Here is a 19,498-nt window from a genome sequence, read left to right on the forward strand (position 1 = left end):
GAAGGACAGGAATCTTGGAGGTTGCTGGAGAAGATTACAGGCGAGAGGTGAAACCATGGAGGGATTTGAAAATAAGGATGAGAATTTTAAAATCAACATGTTGCTTAACTGGAAGATAATGTAGGTCAGCGATCACAGAGGTAATGGAAAAAAGTTAGGACACATGCAACAGAGATTTGGATGGCCATAATTACTATTGCTAGAATGTTGGAGGCCAGCCAGAAGTGAGTTGGAATAGTCTAGCCTAGAGGTAACAAAGGCCTGGTTGAAGGTTTCAGCAGCAGATGAATTAAGGCATCATTCTGATATTTGTCTCCTGGTTCCAGTCATGAAGGCACACTGATTAAAGACACTCAAGGTAGCAGGACAGGCAGATAAGGTGGTTAAGAAGGCATATGGGATACTTGCCTTTATTAGCCGAGGCGTAGAATATAAGAGCAGGGAGGTTATGCTGGAACTGTATAAAATGCTGGTTTGGCACAGCTAGAGTATTGCGTGCAGTTCTGGAATCCGCATTATAGGAAGGATGTGATTGCACTAGAGAGAGTGCAGAGGAGATTTACCAGGATATTCCCTGGGCTGGAGAGTTTTAGTTGTGAGGAGAGATTAGATAGACTGGGGTTATTTTCCCTCGAGCAGAGGAGATTGAGGGGGGACATGATTGAAGTGTATAAATTTATGAGGGGCATAGATAGTGTAGACAGGAAGGAACTTTTCCCCTTGGCGGAGGGATCAATAACCAGGGGTCATAGATTTAAGTTAAGGGGCAGGAGGTTAGAGGGGATGTGAGGAAAAATCTTTTCACCCAGAGGGTGGTGGGAATCTGGAACTCACTGTCTGAAAGGGCGCTAGAGGCAGAAACTCTCGTAACATTTAAGCAGTATTTGGATGTGCACTTGCGATGCCATGGCATACAAGGCTATGGGCCTAGTGCTGGAAAATGGGATTAGAATCGTTAGGTACTTGTTTGACTGGTGCAGACTCGATGGGCCGAAGGGACTTTTTCTGTGCTGTGGACCTCTATGACTTTGAAAGTTATGCATTTAACATCCACTGCATTATCCTTGCCTAATATTTCTGTTAATTCTTCAAAAACTTGAATTAAATTGGTCAAGCATGACCTGCCCTTTTTGAAATGTTGATAGATAAAGCTCCAGAGAAACTGTGGAAGTACAAAGCCAGTACACACTTCACCTCTGCATCAAGCAACTATGGTCAACATGCAAGGCAAGAGACAATACTAAGCTATAAGATAAATAATGGACTTTAACATATACAAATTTTCAGGACTTGGTAGCCTCCACCCAAGATATTAGAAGACGGGGTGAAAACTACAGGAACATTGGACATCATTTTTCATAGCTCTCTAGGTACAGGAATTGTGCCTGTGGATTGGAGAATTTCAAAAATCACTCCCATTATTTAAGAAGTGAGGAAGGGATAAGTATAAAGATAAGTATAGATCTATCAGTTTCACATCAGATGTGGGGGTTTTACTGGAATCTATAATTAGGGTCTGAGTTGCTGACGACTTGGACAAGTATGATCTGATCAAATAGATTCTGCATGAATTTATGAAGGGTACGTCATGAACTTATCAATGGGTACAGGATCAAGGGGGTAAATGGAGTTGAGGTACAGATCAGCCATGATCTAATTGAATGGCAGAACAGTCTTGATTGTCTGAATGGCCTGTGAAATAACACCAACAACTTCCAGCATCCCTAATATATTTCGAATATCAATTCTGTAGCAGCACTGGTTCAGCCAGTAATAAAAGCAGAAAATGCTGGAAATATTCAGCAGGCCAGGCAGCATCTGTCGAGAGAGAAACTGAGGTAACATTTCAGGTCAATGATCTTTCACCAGAAATGTTAACTCTGTTTCTCTCTTCACAAATTCAGCTGGACCTGCTGAATATTTCCAATAATTTTTGTTTTTATTTCAAATTTCCAGCATCTGCAGTATTTTACTTTTGTATGACTGGTCCGCCCAGTATTCACTCAATGGTCAGACTGGTTTAACCAGTATTAATTCAGTAACAGGACTGCTTGGTGCAGTGCTGAGCCATACAGCTCACATAGGCCTGGATCTGTCCTGAGTTAGTCAGGGAATAGTTGAGGTGCTACAGTTAACCTCACTATTTCTTGGCAAGGGAAATAAAAGATATCAGTCAGAGTTGCCGTCTCCGATTGCTGCCTAGTGACTACTGCTAAACTGTGAATGTGTACATTGTGTGAGAGGTGTGATACCGCTATATCATTGGACTAGACTGTCACAAAAAGAACAGCTGAGGTGAGATACCAGAGAATACCTAGTACCTGTGGAAACTTATCCCATCAAGAGTCATGGTCTTCAGGAGAGGGGGGAAAGAAACTGAGGTATTTGAAATGCAGACCTCTGAAGGCTGGGTAGAATAAAAGACTGAAACAAATAAATTGTGACAGACAATGGAAGTAATTCTGTAAACCGAGTCACAGAAGCAGCAAAGCTGTTGTCCATCAGGCTGAGAATGTTGCTAATAACAAGCAGCTAACTTTTTTTTTCCCTTATAGAAAATGCGAGTGCATTCAAACCGGGCTCACAGCGCAGTCATAGATGAGACAAGCCATCTGCCTCCAAGAGACAGATTTCTGGGGCAGGAATGCTTTACCAGACCCAAAACCTCACACACCTTCCGGGTAAGGAGGAACATAAATTTTAGCTTTGCCGATGCCTCAACAGGTTTAACCAATAGGTGGCTGAGCACTGCAGACCAGAAAAGTCTAGGGTTGGATCCTTGGTCTCTAAGTTACCTAAGCAAATGGTAGGGAAGCTAGACTTGTCCTCTTTTGCCCGAGGAGAGCAAGTGATAGGAGTTACAGATTGAGCTTGGGAAGGGAAGGGTAAGATCCAGTTGTTGTGGTCATAATGGGACCAGTGACCGGGGGAAGAACAGAGAGGAGGCCCTCCTGAGGAGGTACCAGGAGGTGAGAGATAATGAATGTCTGAATTATTAGCTGAGCCACATACTAATTGGCATAGGGACAACAGATCAGGAAGGTAAACATGTGGCTGAAGGATTGGTGTGGCAAAGAATGACTCCATTTCTTCGACACGGGTACCAACTGGACAGGAAAGAGGTGTTCCACTGGGGCGGGCTGCACCTGAACCAGGCTGGGATCAAGGCACTGACTGAAAGGATAAGTGGTGCTGCAAGAATGACTCAAAATCAGTAAAGAAGAGGAAAGGCTCAGCCAGAAATAATAAGAAAAGCATAAATAGCTGTACTGCGAGAAAAGGCAGATAATCACAGAATTGGTTCAGGGCAGAAGGAGGCCATTTGGCCCATTGTGCCTGCACCAGCTCTCCAAACAAGCATCATGACTTAGTGCCAGTCTCCTGCTTTTTCCCCATATCCTTGCACGTTGTTTCTATTCAAATAATCATCTATTGCCCTCTTGAATGCCTCGAGTGAGCCTGCCTCCACCACACTTCTAGGCAGTGAATTCCAGACTCAAACCACTCACTGTGTGAAAAAGTTTTTTCTCACATCAGATTTGCTTCTTTTGCAAATCACTTTAAATCTGTGCCCTCTCATTCTCAATCCCCTGAAGAGTGGGAACAGTTTCTCCGTATCTACTCTATCCAGTCCCCTCATGATCTTGAACACCTCTATCAATGGCAAACATTCAAAGAGCACATGGGTGAACTGCAACAATTGTTTATTCCTGTCTGGCGCAAAAGTAAAACAGGAAAGGTGGCCAAACCAGGGCTTACAAGGGAAATTGGAGATAGTCTTAGATTCAAGGAAGAGGCATACAAATTGGCCAGAAAAAACAACAGACCTGATGATTGGGAGCACTTTAGAATTCAGCAAAGGAGGACCAAGGGATTGATTAAGAAGGGGAAAATAGAGTACGAGAGTAAGCTTACAGGGAACATAAAAACTGACTGTAAAAGTTTCTCTAGGTATGTGAAGAGAAAAAGATTAGTGAAGACAAATCCCTTACAGTCGAAAACAGGGGAATTTATAATGGGGAACAAAGAAATGGCTGACCAATTAAATACATACTTTGGTTCTGTCTTCACAAAGGAGGACACTAATACCATATCAGAAATGTTGGGGAACCCAGGGTTTAGTGAGAGGGAGGAACTGAAAGAAATCAGTATTAGTAGAGAAATGATGTTGGGAAAATTGATGGGATTGAAGGCTGATAAATCCCCTGGGCCTGATAAGCTACATCGCAGAGTGTTTAAGGAAGTGGCCCTTGAAATTGTGGGTGTATTGGTGGTCATCCTCTGAGATTCTATAGACTCTGGAACAGTTCCTACAGATTGGAAGGTAGCTAATGGAGCCCCACTATTTCAAAAAGGAGGTAGAGAGAAAACAGGGAATTATAGACCAGTCAGCCTGACATCCATTATCACAGAATCACACAGTGCAGACGAGGCCCATCGAGTCTGCACCGACATGTGAGAAAAACCTGACCTACCTACCTAATCCCATTTACCAGCACTTGGCCCCATAGCCTTGAATGTTATGACGTGCCAAGTGCTCATCCAGGTGCTTTTCAAAGGATGTGAGGCAACCCGCCTCCACCACCCTCCCAGGCAGTGCATTCCAGACCCTCACCACCCTCTGGGTAAGAAAGTTTTTCCTCACATCCCCCCTAAACCTCCTGCCCCTCACCTTGAACTTATGTCCCCTCGTGACTGACCCTTCAACTAAGGGGAACAGCTGCTCCCTATCCACCCTGTCCATGCCCCTCATAATCTTGTACACCTCGATCAGGTCGCCCCTCAGTCTTCTCTGCTCCAACGAAAACAACCCAAGTCTATCCAAACTCTCTTCATAACTTAAATATTTCATCCCAGGCAACATCCTGGTAAATCTCCTCTGCGTTCCCTCCAGTGCAATCACATCCTTCCTATAATGTGGCGACCAGAACTGCACACACTATTCCAATTTTGAATCCACCTTATCAAATTACCCTGTATCCCATGTGCATTTGCCTTCTTTATAAGTATCCCATATGGCACCTTGTCAAAGGCTTTGCTGAAATCCATATCAGCTACATCAACTGCACTACCCTCATCTACAGACCTGGTCACCTCCTCAAAAAATTCAATCAAATTTGTTAGGCATGACCTCCCTCTGACAAAGCCATGCTGACTATCCCTGATCAAAGCTTGCCTCTCCAAGTGGAGATGGATTCTCTCCTTGAAAACTTTCTCCAATAGTTTCCCTACCACTGACGTGAGACTCACTGGTCTGTAGTTCCCTGGCTTATCTATACAACCCTTCTTAAATAGCGGAACCACATTAGCTGTTCTCCAGTCCTCTGGCACCTCCCAGTGACCAGAGAGAAATTAAAAATTTGGTCAGAGACCCTGCGATCTCCTCCATTGCCTCCCTCAGCAGTCTGGGACACAAATCATCCGGACCTGGAGATTTGTCCACTTTTAAGCCTGCTAACACCTCCAATACCTTGTTACTCCCTGTATCAATTTGCTCAAGAACCTCGCAGTCTCTCTCCCCGAGTTCAATACCTTCATCCTCATTCATTCTCTTGGGTGAAGACAGATGTGAAGTATTTCTTCAACGCTTTAGTGATGTCCTCTGGCTCCACCCATAGATTGCCCCCTTGGTCCCTTATGGGCCCTACTCTTTCCCTGGTTATCCTTTTCCCATTGATATACTTACAGAATATCTTGGGATTTTCCCTACTTTTACCAGCCAGAGCTTACTCATACCCCCTCTTTGCTCTCCTAATTGCTTTCTTAACCTCCACCCTGCATTTTCTGTACTCCACTAATGCCTCCGCTGATTTGCTCCCCTTGTACCTGCTAAAAGCCTCTCTATTCCTTCTCATCGTATCCTGAATATCCCCGGTCATCCATGGTTCTCTGGGCTTGTTACTCCTTCCTATCACCGTAGAGGGAACATGTTGAGTTTGTACCCTCCCCATTTCCTTTTTGAACACCCCCCATTGCTCTTCTGTAGATTTCCCCACAAGTAGCTGTTCCCAGTCTACCTTGGCCAGATCCTGCCTTATTTTACTAAAATCCACTCTCCACCAATCCAAAACATTTTTTTGCAACTTGTCAATTTCTTTGTCCATAACAAGCTTAAATTGTACCATGTTGTGGTTGCTATAACTAAAATGCTCACCCACTACCACCTCAGCCACCTGTCCAGCTTCATTCCCCAGAATTAGGTCCAGCATTGTGCAGTCCCTTGTTGAACCCTCTACATATTGACCTAAAAAGTTCTCCTGTAGACATTTCAAGAAATCCACTCCATGCGAGCGCTTAACACTATGTCTATCCCAATTAATGTTGGGAAAGTTGAAAACACCTAATATAATTACCCTATTATTGTTTTTACACACCTCCACAAATTGTGCACATATTTGCTCCTGAATTTCCCGCTGACTGTCTGAGGGTCTATAATAAACACCTAATAATGTGGTTGCCCCTTTTGGTATTCCTAAGCTCCACCCATAAAGCTTCATTTGATGCCCCCTCCAAGATATCATCTCTCCTTCCTGCAGTAACTGACTCCTCTTTTACCCCTTCCGCTGTCTCGCCTGAAGATTCTATATCCCGGAACGTTGAGCTGCCAATCCTGCCCCTCCCTCAACCCTGTCTCAGTGATGGCTACTATATCACAATTCCACATGTCAATCCTCACCCTTAATGTATTCGTTTTACCTGTAATACTCCTGGCATTAAAGTAGAGGCCATCCAGCTTTGCCTTACTCCCTTGAAACTAATGCGGCTGTACTCCCTCTGACTTGATTGTTTTACTGTATTATTATGGGTCCCTATTTTGCTAACATCCTGTGTCCCCTCCCCCTGCCAAATTAGTTTAAACTCCTCCCAACAGCACTAGCAAACCCGCCCGCAAGGATGTTACCCCTGCTCTGGTTCAGATGATTATAAAAGATTTAATAGCTGAGCACGTGGATAACAGTGGCAGAATCGGACAGAGTTAGCATGGATTTATGAAAAGGAAATCATGCTTGACAAATCTACTGGAATTTTTCGAGGATGTAACTAATAGAGTTGATGAGGGGGAGCCAGCGGTTTAGTTGGACTTTCAGAATGCTTTCGACAAAGTCCCACACAAGAGATTAGCATGTAAAGTTAAAGCACATGGGATTGGGGGTAGTGTATTGAGATGAATAGAAAACTGGTTGGCAGAGAGGAAACCAAGAGTAGGAATAAACGGGTCTTTATCCGAGTGGCAGGCAGTGACTAGTGGGGTACCGCAGGGATCGGTGCTGGGACCCCAGTTATTCACAGTATATATTACTGATTTAGATGAGGAGACTAAATGTAATATCTCCAGATTTGCAGATGACACAAAGCTGGTTGGGAGGGTGAGCTGTGAGGAGGATGCAGAGATGCTTCAGTGTGATTTGTACAAGCTGAGTAAGTGGACAAATGCATAGCAGATGCAGTATAATGTAGATAAATGTGAGGTTATCCATTTTGGTAGCAAAAACAGGAAGGCAGATTATTATCTGAATGGCTATAAATTGAGAGAGGGGAATGTGCAACGAGACCTGGGTGTCCTTGTACACCAGTCACTGAAGATAAGCATGCAGGTGCAGCAGGCGGTAAAGAAGGCAAATGGTATGTTGATCTTCATAGCCAGAGGATTCGAGTACAGGAGCAGGGATGTCTTGCTGCAATTATACAGGGCATTGGTGAGACCACACCTGGAATATTGTGTGCAGTTTTGATCTCCTTATCTGAGGAAGAATGTACTTGCTATAGAGGGAGTGCAGCGAAGGTTTACCAGACTGATTCCTGGGATGTTGGGACTGACATATGAGGAGAGATTGTGTCGATTAGGATTATATTCGCTGGAGCTCAGAAGAATGAGGAGGGATCTCATAGAAATCTATAAAATTCTAACAGGACTAGACAGGGTAGATGCAGGAAGGATGTTCCCGATGGTGGGGGAGTCCTGAACCAGGGGCCACACTCTAAGGATACGGGGTAGACCATTTAGGACTAGATGAGGAGAAGTTTCTTCACCCAGAGAGTGGTGAGCCTGTGGAATTCGTTACCACAGAAAATAGTTGAGACCAAAACATTGTATGTTTTCAAGGAGTTAGATATAGCTCTTGGGGCGAAAGGGATCAAAGGGTATGGGGAGAAAGCGGGAGCAGGCTATTGAGTTGGATGATCAGCCATGATCATAATGAATGGCGGAGCAGGCTCGAAGGGCCAAATGGCCTACTCCTACTCATGGTTTCTATGTTTTTCTCTGCAAGTGGTTTAAATTGTCATCGACTTCTGCAATCAATGCGTTTAGAGATGACGTGGAGGAAGCTGGACAACACATTCCCCAGGATTTATGACCAGTACTAAATTGCACCCAAGTAATTCCAGTCAACACTGCAGATTGTGAGCGAGGATTCAATCACATGAATTTAATTATAACACCAACATGCTCGAGGATTCTCATAAGCCAGTATCAGCACTCATGTTTGTCAGACTACACGGACCTGCACTTCTGACGCATTGGGATCCAACAACATATGTCACAACCTGACTGCGATGTCACCAATATGCAGAGGACACAAGGACAGGACCAGACTCTACCTGTCACACAAGGACAGGACCAGCCTCTCCCTGTCTCACAAGGACAGGACCAGCCTCTCCCTGTCACACAAGGACAGGACCAGCCTCTCCCTGTCTCACAAGGACAGGACCAGCCTCTCTCAAGGACAGGACCAGCCTCTCCCTGTCTCTCAAGGACAGGACCAGCCTCTCCCTGTCACACAAGGACAGGACCAGCCTCTGCCACAAGGACAGGACCAGCCTCTGCCACAAGGACAGGACCAGCCTCTGCCACAAGGACAGGACCAGCCTCTCCCTGTCTCACAAGGACAGGACCAGCCTCTCCCTGTCTCACAAGGACAGGACCAGCCTCTCTCTGTCACACAAGGACAGGACCAGCCTCTCCCTGTCACACAAGGATAGGACCAGCCTCTCCCTGTCTCACAAGGACAGGACCAGCCTCTCCCTGTCTCACAAGGACAGGAGCAGCCTCTCCCTGTCACACAAGGACAGGACCAGCCTCTCCCTGTCTCACAATGACAGGACCAGCCTCTCCCTATCACACAAGGACAGGACCAGCCTCTCCCTGTCTCACAAGGACAGGACCAGCCTCTCCCTGTCACACAAGGACAGGACCAGCCTCTCCCTCTCTCACAAGGACAGGACCAGCCTCTCCCTCTCTCACAAGGACAGGACCAGCCTCACTCTGTCACACAAAGAGAAGACCAGCCTCTCCCTGTCTCACAAGGACAGGACCAGCCTCTCCCTGTCTCACAAGGACAGGACCAGCCTCTCCCTGTCTCACAAGGACAGGACCAGTCTCTCCCTGTCTCACAAGGACAGGACCAGCCTCTCCCTGTCTCACAAGGACAGGACCAGCCTCTCCCTGTCTCACAAGGACAGGACCAGCCTCTCCCTGTCTCACAAGGACAGGACCAGCCTCTCCCTGTCTCACAAGGACAGGACCAGCCTCTCCCTGTCTCACAAGGACAGGACCAGCCTCTCCCTGTCTCACAAGGACAGGACCAGCCTCTCCCTGTCTCACAAGGACAGGACCAGTCTCTCCCTGTCTCACAAGGACAGGACCAGCCTCTCCCTGTCACACAAGGACAGGACCAGCCTCTCCCTGTCACACAAGGACAGGACCAGCCTCTCCCTGTCTCACAATGACAGGACCAGCCTCTCCCTGTCACACAAGGACAGGACCAGCCTCTCCCTGTCTCACAAGGACAGGACCAGCCTCTCCCTGTCTCACAAGGACAGGACCAGCCTCTCCCTGTCTCACAAGGACAGGACCAGCCTCTCCCTGTCACACAAGGACAGGACCAGCCTCTACCTGTCACACAAGGACAGGACCAGCCTCTCCCTGTCACACAAGGACAGGACCAGCCTCTCCCTGTCACACAGGACAGGACCAGCCTCTCCCTCTCGCACAAGGACAGGACCAGCCTCTCCCTGTCACACAAGGACAGGACCAGCCTCTACCTGTCACACAAGGACAGGACCAGCCTCTCCCTGTCACACAAGGACAGGACCAGCCTCTCCCTGTCACACAAGGACAGGACCAGCCTCTCCCTGTCACACAAGGACAGGACCAGCCTCTCCCTGTCATACAAGGACAGGACCAGCCTCTCCCTGTCACACAAGGACAGGACCAGCCTCTCTTACAAGGACAGGACCAGCCTCTCCCTGTCTCACAAGGACAGGACCAGCCTCTCCCTGTCTCACAAGGACAGGACCAGCCTCTCTCAAGGACAGGACCAGCCTCTCCCTGTCTCTCAAGGACAGGACCAGCCGCTCCCTGTCACACAAGGACAGGACCAGCCTCTGCCACAAGGACAGGACCAGCCTCTGCCACAAGGACAGGACCAGCCTCTGCCACAAGGACAGGACCAGCCTCTCCCACAAGGACAGGACCAGCCTCTCCCTGTCTCACAAGGACAGGACCAGCCTCTCCCTGTGACACAAGGACAGGACCAGCCTCTCTCTGTCACACAAGGACAGGACCAGCCTCTCCCTGTCACACAAGGACTGGACCAGCCTCTCCCTGTCTCACAAGGACAGGACCAGCCTCTCCCTGTCTCACAAGGACAGGACCAGCCTCTCCCTGTCACACAAGGACAGGACCAGCCTCTCCCTGTCTCACAAGAACAGGACCAGCCTCTCCCTATCACACAAGGACAGGACCAGCCTCTCCCTGTCTCAAGGACAGGACCAGCCTCTCCCTGTCTCAAGGACAGGACCAGCCTCTCCCTGTCACACAAGGACAGGACCAGCCTCTCCATGTCACACAAGGACAGGACCAGCCTCTCCCTCTCTCACAAGGACAGGACCAGCCTCTCTCTGTCACACAAAGAGAAGACCAGCCTCTCCCTGTCTCACAAGGACAGGACCAGCCTCTCCCTGTCTCACAAGGACAGGACCAGACTCTCCCTGTCTCACAAGGACAGGACCAGCCTCTCCCTGTCTCACAAGGACAGGACCAGCCTCTCCCTGTCTCACAAGGACAGGACCAGCCTCTCCCTGTCTCACAAGGACAGGACCAGCCTCTCCCTGTCTCACAAGGACCGGACAAGCCTCTCCCTGTCTCACAAGGACAGGACCAGCCTCTCCCTGTCTCACAAGGACAGGACCAACCTCTCCCTGTCTCACAAGGACAGGACCAGTCTCTCCCTGTCTCACAAGGACAGGACCAGCCTCTCCCTGTCGCACAAGGACAGGACCAGCCTCTCCCTGTCACACAAGGACAGGAACAGCCTCTCCCTGTCACACAAGGACAGGACCAGCCTCTCCCTGTCACACAGGGACAGGACCAGCCTCTCCCTGTCACACAAGGACAGGACCAGCCTCTCCCTGTCTCACAAAGAGAAGACCAGCCTCTCCCTGTCTCACAAGGACAGGACCAGCCTCTCCCTGTCTCACAAGGACAGGACCCGACTCTCCCTGTCTCACAAGGACAGGACCAGCCTCTCCCTGTCACACAAGGACAGGACCAGCCTCTCCCTGTCACACAAGGACAGGACCAGCCTCTGCCTGTCACACAAGGACAGGACCAGCCTCTCCCTGTCTCACAAGGACAGGACCAGCCTCTCTCTGTCACACAGGACAGTACCAGCCTCTCCCTGTCACAAAAGGAGAAGACCAGCCTCTCCCTGTCTCACAAGGACAGGACCAGCTTCTCCCTGTCACACAAGGACAGGACCAGCCTCTACCTGTCACACAAGGACAGGACCAGCCTCTCCCTGTCACACAAGGACAGGACCAGCCTCTCCCTGTCACACAGGACAGGACCAGCCTCTCCCTGTCTCACAAGGACAGGACCAGCCTCTCCCTGTCTCACAAGGACAGGACCAGTCTCTCCCTGTCTCACAAGGACAGGACCAGCCTCTCCCTGTCACACAAGGACAGGACCAGCCTCTCCCTGTCACACAAGGACAGGACCAGCCTCTCCCTGTCACACAATGACAGGACCAGCCTCTCGCTGTCACACAAGGACAGGACCAGCCTCTCCCTGTCTCACAAGGACAGGACCAGCCTCTCCCTGTCTCACAAGGACAGGACCAGCCTCTCCCTGTCTCACAAGGACAGGACCAGCCTCTCCCTGTCTCACAAGGACAGGACCAGCCTCTCCCTGTCACACAAGGACAGGACCAGCCTCTACCTGTCACACAAGGACAGGACCAGCCTCTCCCTGTCACACAAGGACAGGACCAGCCTCTCCCTGTCACACAGGACAGGACCAGCCTCTCCCTCTCGCACAAGGACAGGACCAGCCTCTCCCTGTCACACAAGGACAGGACCAGCCTCTACCTGTCACACAAGGACAGGACCAGCCTCTCCCTGTCACACAAGGACAGGACCAGCCTCTCCCTGTCACACAAGGACAGGACCAGCCTCTCCCTGTCACACAAGGACAGGACCAGCCTCTCCCTGTCACACAAGGACAGGACCAGCCTCTCCCTGTCACACAAGGACAGGACCAGCCTCTCCCTGTCACACAAGGACAGGACCAGCCTCTCTTACAAGGACAGGACCAGCCTCTCCCTGTCTCACAAGGACAGGACCAGCCTCTCCCTGTCACACAAGGACAGGACCAGCCTCTCCCTGTCTCACAAGGACAGGACCAGCCTCTCCCTGTCTCACAAGGACAGGACCAGCCTCTCTCAAGGACAGGACCAGCCTCTCCTGTCTCTCAAGGACAGGACCAGCCGCTCCCTGTCACACAAGGACAGGACCAGCCTCTGCCACAAGGACAGGACCAGCCTCTGCCACAAGGACAGGACCAGCCTCTGCCACAAGGACAGGACCAGCCTCTCCCACAAGGACAGGACCAGCCTCTCCCTGTCTCACAAGGACAGGACCAGCCTCTCCCTGTGACACAAGGACAGGACCAGCCTCTCTCTGTCACACAAGGACAGGACCAGCCTCTCCCTGTCACACAAGGACTGGACCAGCCTCTCCCTGTCTCACAAGGACAGGACCAGCCTCTCCCTGTCTCACAAGGACAGGACCAGCCTCTCCCTGTCACACAAGGACAGGACCAGCCTCTCCCTGTCTCACAAGGACAGGACCAGCCTCTCCCTATCACACAAGGACAGGACCAGCCTCTCCCTGTCTCAAGGACAGGACCAGCCTCTCCCTGTCACACAAGGACAGGATCAGCCTCTCCATGTCACACAAGGGCAGGACCAGCCTCTCCCTCTCTCACAACGACAGGACCAGCCTCTCCCTGTCTCACAAGGACAGGACCAGCCTCTCCCTGTCTCACAAGGACAGGACCAGCCTCTCCTTGTCTCACAAGGACAGGACCAGCCTCTCCCTGTCTCACAAGGACAGGACCAGCCTCTCCCTGTCTCACAAGGACCGGACCAGCCTCTCCCTGTCTCACAAGGACCGGACCAGCCTCTCCCTGTCTCGCAAGGACAGGACCAGCCTCTCCCTGTCTCACAAGGACAGGACCAGCCTCTCCCTGTCTCACAAGGACAGGTCCAGCCTCTCCCTGTCTCACAAGGACAGGACCAGTCTCTCCCTGTCTCACAAGGACAGGACCAGCCTCTCCCTGTCACACAAGGACAGGACCAGCCTCTCCCTGTCACACAAGGACAGGACCAGCCTCTCCCTGTCACACAAGGACAGGACCAGCCTCTCCCTGTCACACAGGGACAGGACCAGCCTCTCCCTCTCACACAAGGACAGGACCAGCCTCTCCCTGTCTCACAAAGAGAAGACCAGCCTCTCCCTGTCTCACAAGGACAGGACCAGCCTCTCCCTGTCTCACAAAGAGAAGACCAGCCTCTCCCTGTCTCACAAGGACAGGACCAGCCTCTCCCTGTCTCACAAGGACAGGACCCGACTCTCCCTGTCTCACAAGGACAGGACCAGCCTCTCCCTGTCACACAAGGACAGGACCAGCCTCTCCCTGTCACACAAGGACAGGACCAGCCTCTCCCTGTCACACAAGGACAGGACCAGCCTCTCCCTGTCACACAAGGACAGGACCAGCCTCTCCCTGTCTCACAAGGACAGGACCAGCCTCTCCCTGTCTCACAAGGACAGGACCAGCCTCTCCCTGTCACACAAGGACAGAACCAGCCTCTCCCTGTCACACAAGGACAGGACCAGCCTCTCCCTGTCTCACAAGGACAGGACCAGCCTCTCTCTGTCACACAGGACAGTACCAGCCTCTCCCTGTCACAAAAGGAGAAGACCAGCCTCTCCCTGTCTCACAAGGACAGGACCAGCCTCTCCCTGTCTCACAAGGACAGGACCAGCCTCTCCCTGTGACACAAGGACAGGACCAGCCTCTCTCTGTCACACAAGGACAGGACCAGCCTCTCCCTGTCACACAAGGACTGGACCAGCCTCTCCCTGTCTCACAAGGACAGGACCAGCCTCTCCCTGTCTCACAAGGACAGGACCAGCCTCTCCCTGTCACACAAGGACAGGACCAGCCTCTCCCTGTCTCACAAGGACAGGACCAGCCTCTCCCTATCACACAAGGACAGGACCAGCCTCTCCCTGTCTCAAGGACAGGACCAGCCTCTCCCTGTCACACAAGGACAGGATCAGCCTCTCCATGTCACACAAGGACAGGACCAGCCTCTCCCTCTCTCACAACGACAGGACCAGCCTCTCCCTGTCTCACAAGGACAGGACCAGCCTCTCCCTGTCTCACAAGGACAGGACCAGCCTCTCCTTGTCTCACAAGGACAGGACCAGCCTCTCCCTGTCTCACAAGGACAGGACCAGCCTCTCCCTGTCTCACAAGGACCGGACCAGCCTCTCCCTGTCTCACAAGGACCGGACCAGCCTCTCCCTGTCTCGCAAGGACAGGACCAGCCTCTCCCTGTCTCGCAAGGACAGGACCAGCCTCTCCCTGTCTCACAAGGACAGGTCCAGCCTCTCCCTGTCTCACAAGGACAGGACCAGTCTCTCCCTGTCTCACAAGGACAGGACCAGCCTCTCCCTGTCACACAAGGACAGGACCAGCCTCTCCCTGTCACACAAGGACAGGACCAGCCTCTCCCTGTCACACAAGGACAGGACCAGCCTCTCCCTGTCACACAGGGACAGGACCAGCCTCTCCCTCTCACACAAGGACAGGACCAGCCTCTCCCTGTCTCACAAAGAGAAGACCAGCCTCTCCCTGTCTCACAAGGACAGGACCAGCCTCTCCCTGTCTCACAAAGAGAAGACCAGCCTCTCCCTGTCTCACAAGGACAGGACCAGCCTCTCCCTGTCTCACAAGGACAGGACCCGACTCTCCCTGTCTCACAAGGACAGGACCAGCCTCTCCCTGTCACACAAGGACAGGACCAGCCTCTCCCTGTCACACAAGGACAGGACCAGCCTCTCCCTGTCACACAAGGACAGGACCAGCCTCTCCCTGTCACACAAGGACAGGACCAGCCTCTCCCTGTCTCACAAGGACAGGACCAGCCTCTCCCTGTCTCACAAGGACAGGACCAGCCTTTCCCTGTCACACAAGGACAGAACCAGCCTCTCCCTGTCACACAAGGACAGGACCAGCCTCTCCCTGTCTCACAAGGACAGGACCAGCCTCTCTCTGTCACACAGGACAGTACCAGCCTCTCCCTGTCACAAAAGGAGAAGACCAGCCTCTCCCTGTCTCACAAGGACAGGACCAGCTTCTCCCTGTCACACAAGGACAGGACCAGCCTCTACCTGTCACACAAGGACAGGACCAGCCTCTCCCTGTCACACAAGGACAGGACCAGCCTCTCCCTGTCACACAAGGACAGGACCAGCCTCTCCCTGTCTCACAAGGGCAGGACCAGCCTCTCCCTGTCTCACAAGGACAGGACCAGTCTCTCCCTGTCTCACAAGGACAGGACCAGCCTCTCCCTGTCACACAAGGACAGGACCAGCCTCTCCCTGTCACACAAGGACAGGACCAGCCTCTCCCTGTCACACAATGACAGCACCAGCCTCTCGCTGTCACACAAGGACAGGACCAGCCTCTCCCTGTCACACAAGGACAGGACCAGCCTCTCCCTGTCTCACAAGGACAGGACCAGCCTCTCCCTGTCTCACAAGGACAGGACCAGCCTCTCCCTGTCACACAAGGACAGGACCAGCCTCTACCTGTCACACAAGGACAGGACCAGCCTCTCCCTGTCACACAAGGACAGGACCAGCCTCTCCCTGTCACACAGGACAGGACCAGCCTCTCCCTCTCGCACAAGGACAGGACCAGCCTCTCCCTGTCACACAAGGACAGGACCAGCCTCTACCTGTCACACAAGGACAGGACCAGCCTCTCCCTGTCACACAAGGACAGGACCAGCCTCTCCCTGTCACACAAGGACAGGACCAGCCTCTCCCTGTCACACAAGGACAGGACCAGCCTCTCCCTGTCACACAAGGACAGGACCAGCCTCTCCCTGTCACACAAGGACAGGACCAGCCTCTCCCTGTCACACAAGGACAGGACCAGCCTCTCCCTGTCACACAAGGACAGGACCAGCCTCTCTTACAAGGACAGGACCAGCCTCTCCCTGTCTCACAAGGACAGGACCAGCCTCTCCCTGTCACACAAGGACAGGACCAGCCTCTCTCAAGGACAGGACCAGCCTCTCCTGTCTCTCAAGGACAGGACCAGCCGCTCCCTGTCACACAAGGACAGGACCAGCCTCTGCCACAAGGACAGGACCAGCCTCTGCCACAAGGACAGGACCAGCCTCTCCCACAAGGACAGGACCAGCCTCTCCCTGTCTCACAAGGACAGGACCAGCCTCTCCCTGTGACACAAGGACAGGACCAGCCTCTCTCTGTCACACAAGGACAGGACCAGCCTCTCCCTGTCACACAAGGACTGGACCAGCCTCTCCCTGTCTCACAAGGACAGGACCAGCCTCTCCCTGTCTCACAAGGACAGGACCAGCCTCTCCCTGTCACACAAGGACAGGACCAGCCTCTCCCTGTCTCACAAGGACAGGACCAGCCTCTCCCTATCACACAAGGACAGGACCAGCCTCTCCCTATCACACAAGGACAGGACCAGCCTCTCCCTGTCTCAAGGACAGGACCAGCCTCTCCCTGTCACACAAGGACAGGATCAGCCTCTCCATGTCACACAAGGACAGGACCAGCCTCTCCCTCTCTCACAACGACAGGACCAGCCTCTCCCTGTCTCACAAGGACAGGACCAGCCTCTCCCTGTCTCACAAGGACAGGACCAGCCTCTCCCTGTCTCACAAGGACAGGACCAGCCTCTCCCTGTCTCACAAGGACAGGACCAGCCTCTCCCTGTCTCACAAGGACCGGACCAGCCTCTCCCTGTCTCACAAGGACCGGACCAGCCTCTCCCTGTCTCACAAGGACAGGACCAGCCTCTCCCTGTCTCACAAGGACAGGACCAGCCTCTCCCTGTCTCACAAGGACAGGACCAGCCTCTCCCTGTCTCACAAGGACAGGACCAGTCTCTCCCTGTCTCACAAGGACAGGACCAGCCTCTCCCTGTCACACAAGGACAGGACCAGCCTCTCCCTGTCACACAAGGACAGGACCAGCCTCTCCCTGTCACACAAGGACAGGACCAGCCTCTCCCTGTCACACAAGGACAGGACCAGCCTCTCCCTGTCACACAGGGACAGGACCAGCCTCTCCCTGTCACACAAGGACAGGACCAGCCTCTCCCTGTCTCACAAAGAGAAGACCAGCCTCTCCCTGTCTCACAAGGACAGGACCAGCCTCTCCCTGTCTCACAAGGACAGAACCAGACTCTCCCTGTCTCACAAGGACAGGACCAGCCTCTCCCTGTCACACAAGGACAGGACCAGCCTCTCCCTGTCACACAAGGACAGGACCAGCCTCTCCCTGTCACACAAGGACAGGACCAGCCTCTCCCTGTCTCACAAGGACAGGACCAGCCTCTCCCTGTCTCACAAGGACAGGACCAGCCTCTCCCTGTCACACAAGGACAGGACCAGCCTCTCCCTGTCTCACAAGGACAGGACCAGCCTCTCTCTGTCACACAGGACAGTACCAGCCTCTCCCTGTCACAAAAGGAGAAGACCAGCCTCTCCCTGTCTCACAAGGACAGGACCAGCTTCTCCCTGTCACACAAGGACATGACCAGCCTCTACCTGTCACACAAGGACAGGACCAGCCTCTCCCTGTCACACAAGGACAGGACCAGCCTCTCCCTGTCACACAAGGACAGGACCAGCCTCTTCCTGTCTCACAAGGACAGGACCAGTCTCTCCCTGTCTCACAAGGACAGGACCAGCCTCTCCCTGTCACACAAGGACAGGACCAGCCTCTCCCTGTCACACAAGGACAGGACCAGCCTCTCCCTGTCACACAATGACAGGACCAGCCTCTCCCAATAACACAAGGACAGGACCAGCCTCTCCCTGTCTCACAAGGACAGGACCAGCCTCTCCCTGTCTCACAAGGACAGGACAAGCCTCTCCCTGTCTCAAAAGGACAGGACCAGCCTCTCCCTGTCACACAAGGACAGGACCAGCCTCTACCTGTCACACAAGGACAGGACCAGCCTCTCCCTGTCACACAAGGACAGGACCAGCATCTCCCTGTCACACAGGACAGGACCAGCCTCTCCCTCTCGCACAAGGACAGGACCAGCCTCTCCCTGTCACACAAGGACAGGACCAGCCTCTACCTGTCACACAAGGACAGGACCAGCCTCTCCCTGTCACACAAGGACAGGACCAGCCTCTCCCTGTCACACAAGGACATGACCAGCCTCTCCCTGTCACACAAGGACAGGACCAGCCTCTCCCTGTCACACAAGGACAGGACCAGCCTCTCCCTGTCACACAAGGACAGGACCAGCCTCTCCCTGTCACACAAGGACAGGACCAGCCTCTCTTACAAGGACAGGACCAGCCTCTCCCTGTCTCACAAGGACAGGACCAGCCTCTCCCTGTCACACAAGGACAGGACCAGCCTCTCCCTGTCTCACAAGGACAGGACCAGCCTCTCCCTGTCTCACAAGGACAGGACCAGCCTCTCTCAAGGACAGGACCAGCCTCTCCCTGTCTCTCAAGGACAGGACCAGCCGCTCCCTGTCACACAAGGACAGGACCAGCCTCTGCCACAAGGACAGGACCAGCCTCTGCCACAAGGACAGGACCAGCCTCTGCCACAAGGACAGGACCAGCCTCTGCCACAAGGACAGGACCAGCCTCTCCCACAAGGACAGGACCAGCCTCTCCCTGTCTCACAAGGACAGGACCAGCCTCTCCCTGTGACACAAGGACAGGACCAGCCTCTCTCTGTCACACAAGGACAGGACCAGCCTCTCCCTGTCACACAAGGACTGGACCAGCCTCTCCCTGTCTCACAAGGACAGGACCAGCCTCTCCCTGTCTCACAAGGACAGGACCAGCCTCTCCCTGTCACACAAGGACAGGACCAGCCTCTCCCTGTCTCACAAGGACAGGACCAGTCT

The 19,498-nt window shown here is 52.7% G+C and overlaps 1 protein-coding gene across 6 annotated transcripts in view; it reads left to right on the forward strand.

Moving 5' to 3' along the window:
- LOC121270886 (protein FAM149B1-like) overlaps nucleotides 1-19,498 on the forward strand; it is a 232,641-nt gene that overhangs the window by 114,557 nt on the left and 98,586 nt on the right. For 5 of the 6 annotated variants that reach the window (XR_005941629.1, XM_041176452.1, XM_041176454.1 and 2 more), the window contains one exon: nucleotides 2,556-2,681. The exons of the other annotated variant lie outside the window; for it this stretch is intronic. Coding sequence is in view for 4 of the 5 variants with exons in the window: in XM_041176452.1 (XP_041032386.1) it covers nucleotides 2,556-2,681 (126 nt within the window). In the remaining variant the exon portion in view is untranslated. The remainder of the gene's footprint in view (nucleotides 1-2,555; nucleotides 2,682-19,498) is intronic. 6 annotated transcript variants of the gene reach the window in all.

Source organism: Carcharodon carcharias, chromosome 28 (genome assembly GCF_017639515.1).
Source record: "Carcharodon carcharias isolate sCarCar2 chromosome 28, sCarCar2.pri, whole genome shotgun sequence".
Lineage (NCBI taxonomy): Eukaryota > Metazoa > Chordata > Chondrichthyes > Lamniformes > Lamnidae > Carcharodon > Carcharodon carcharias.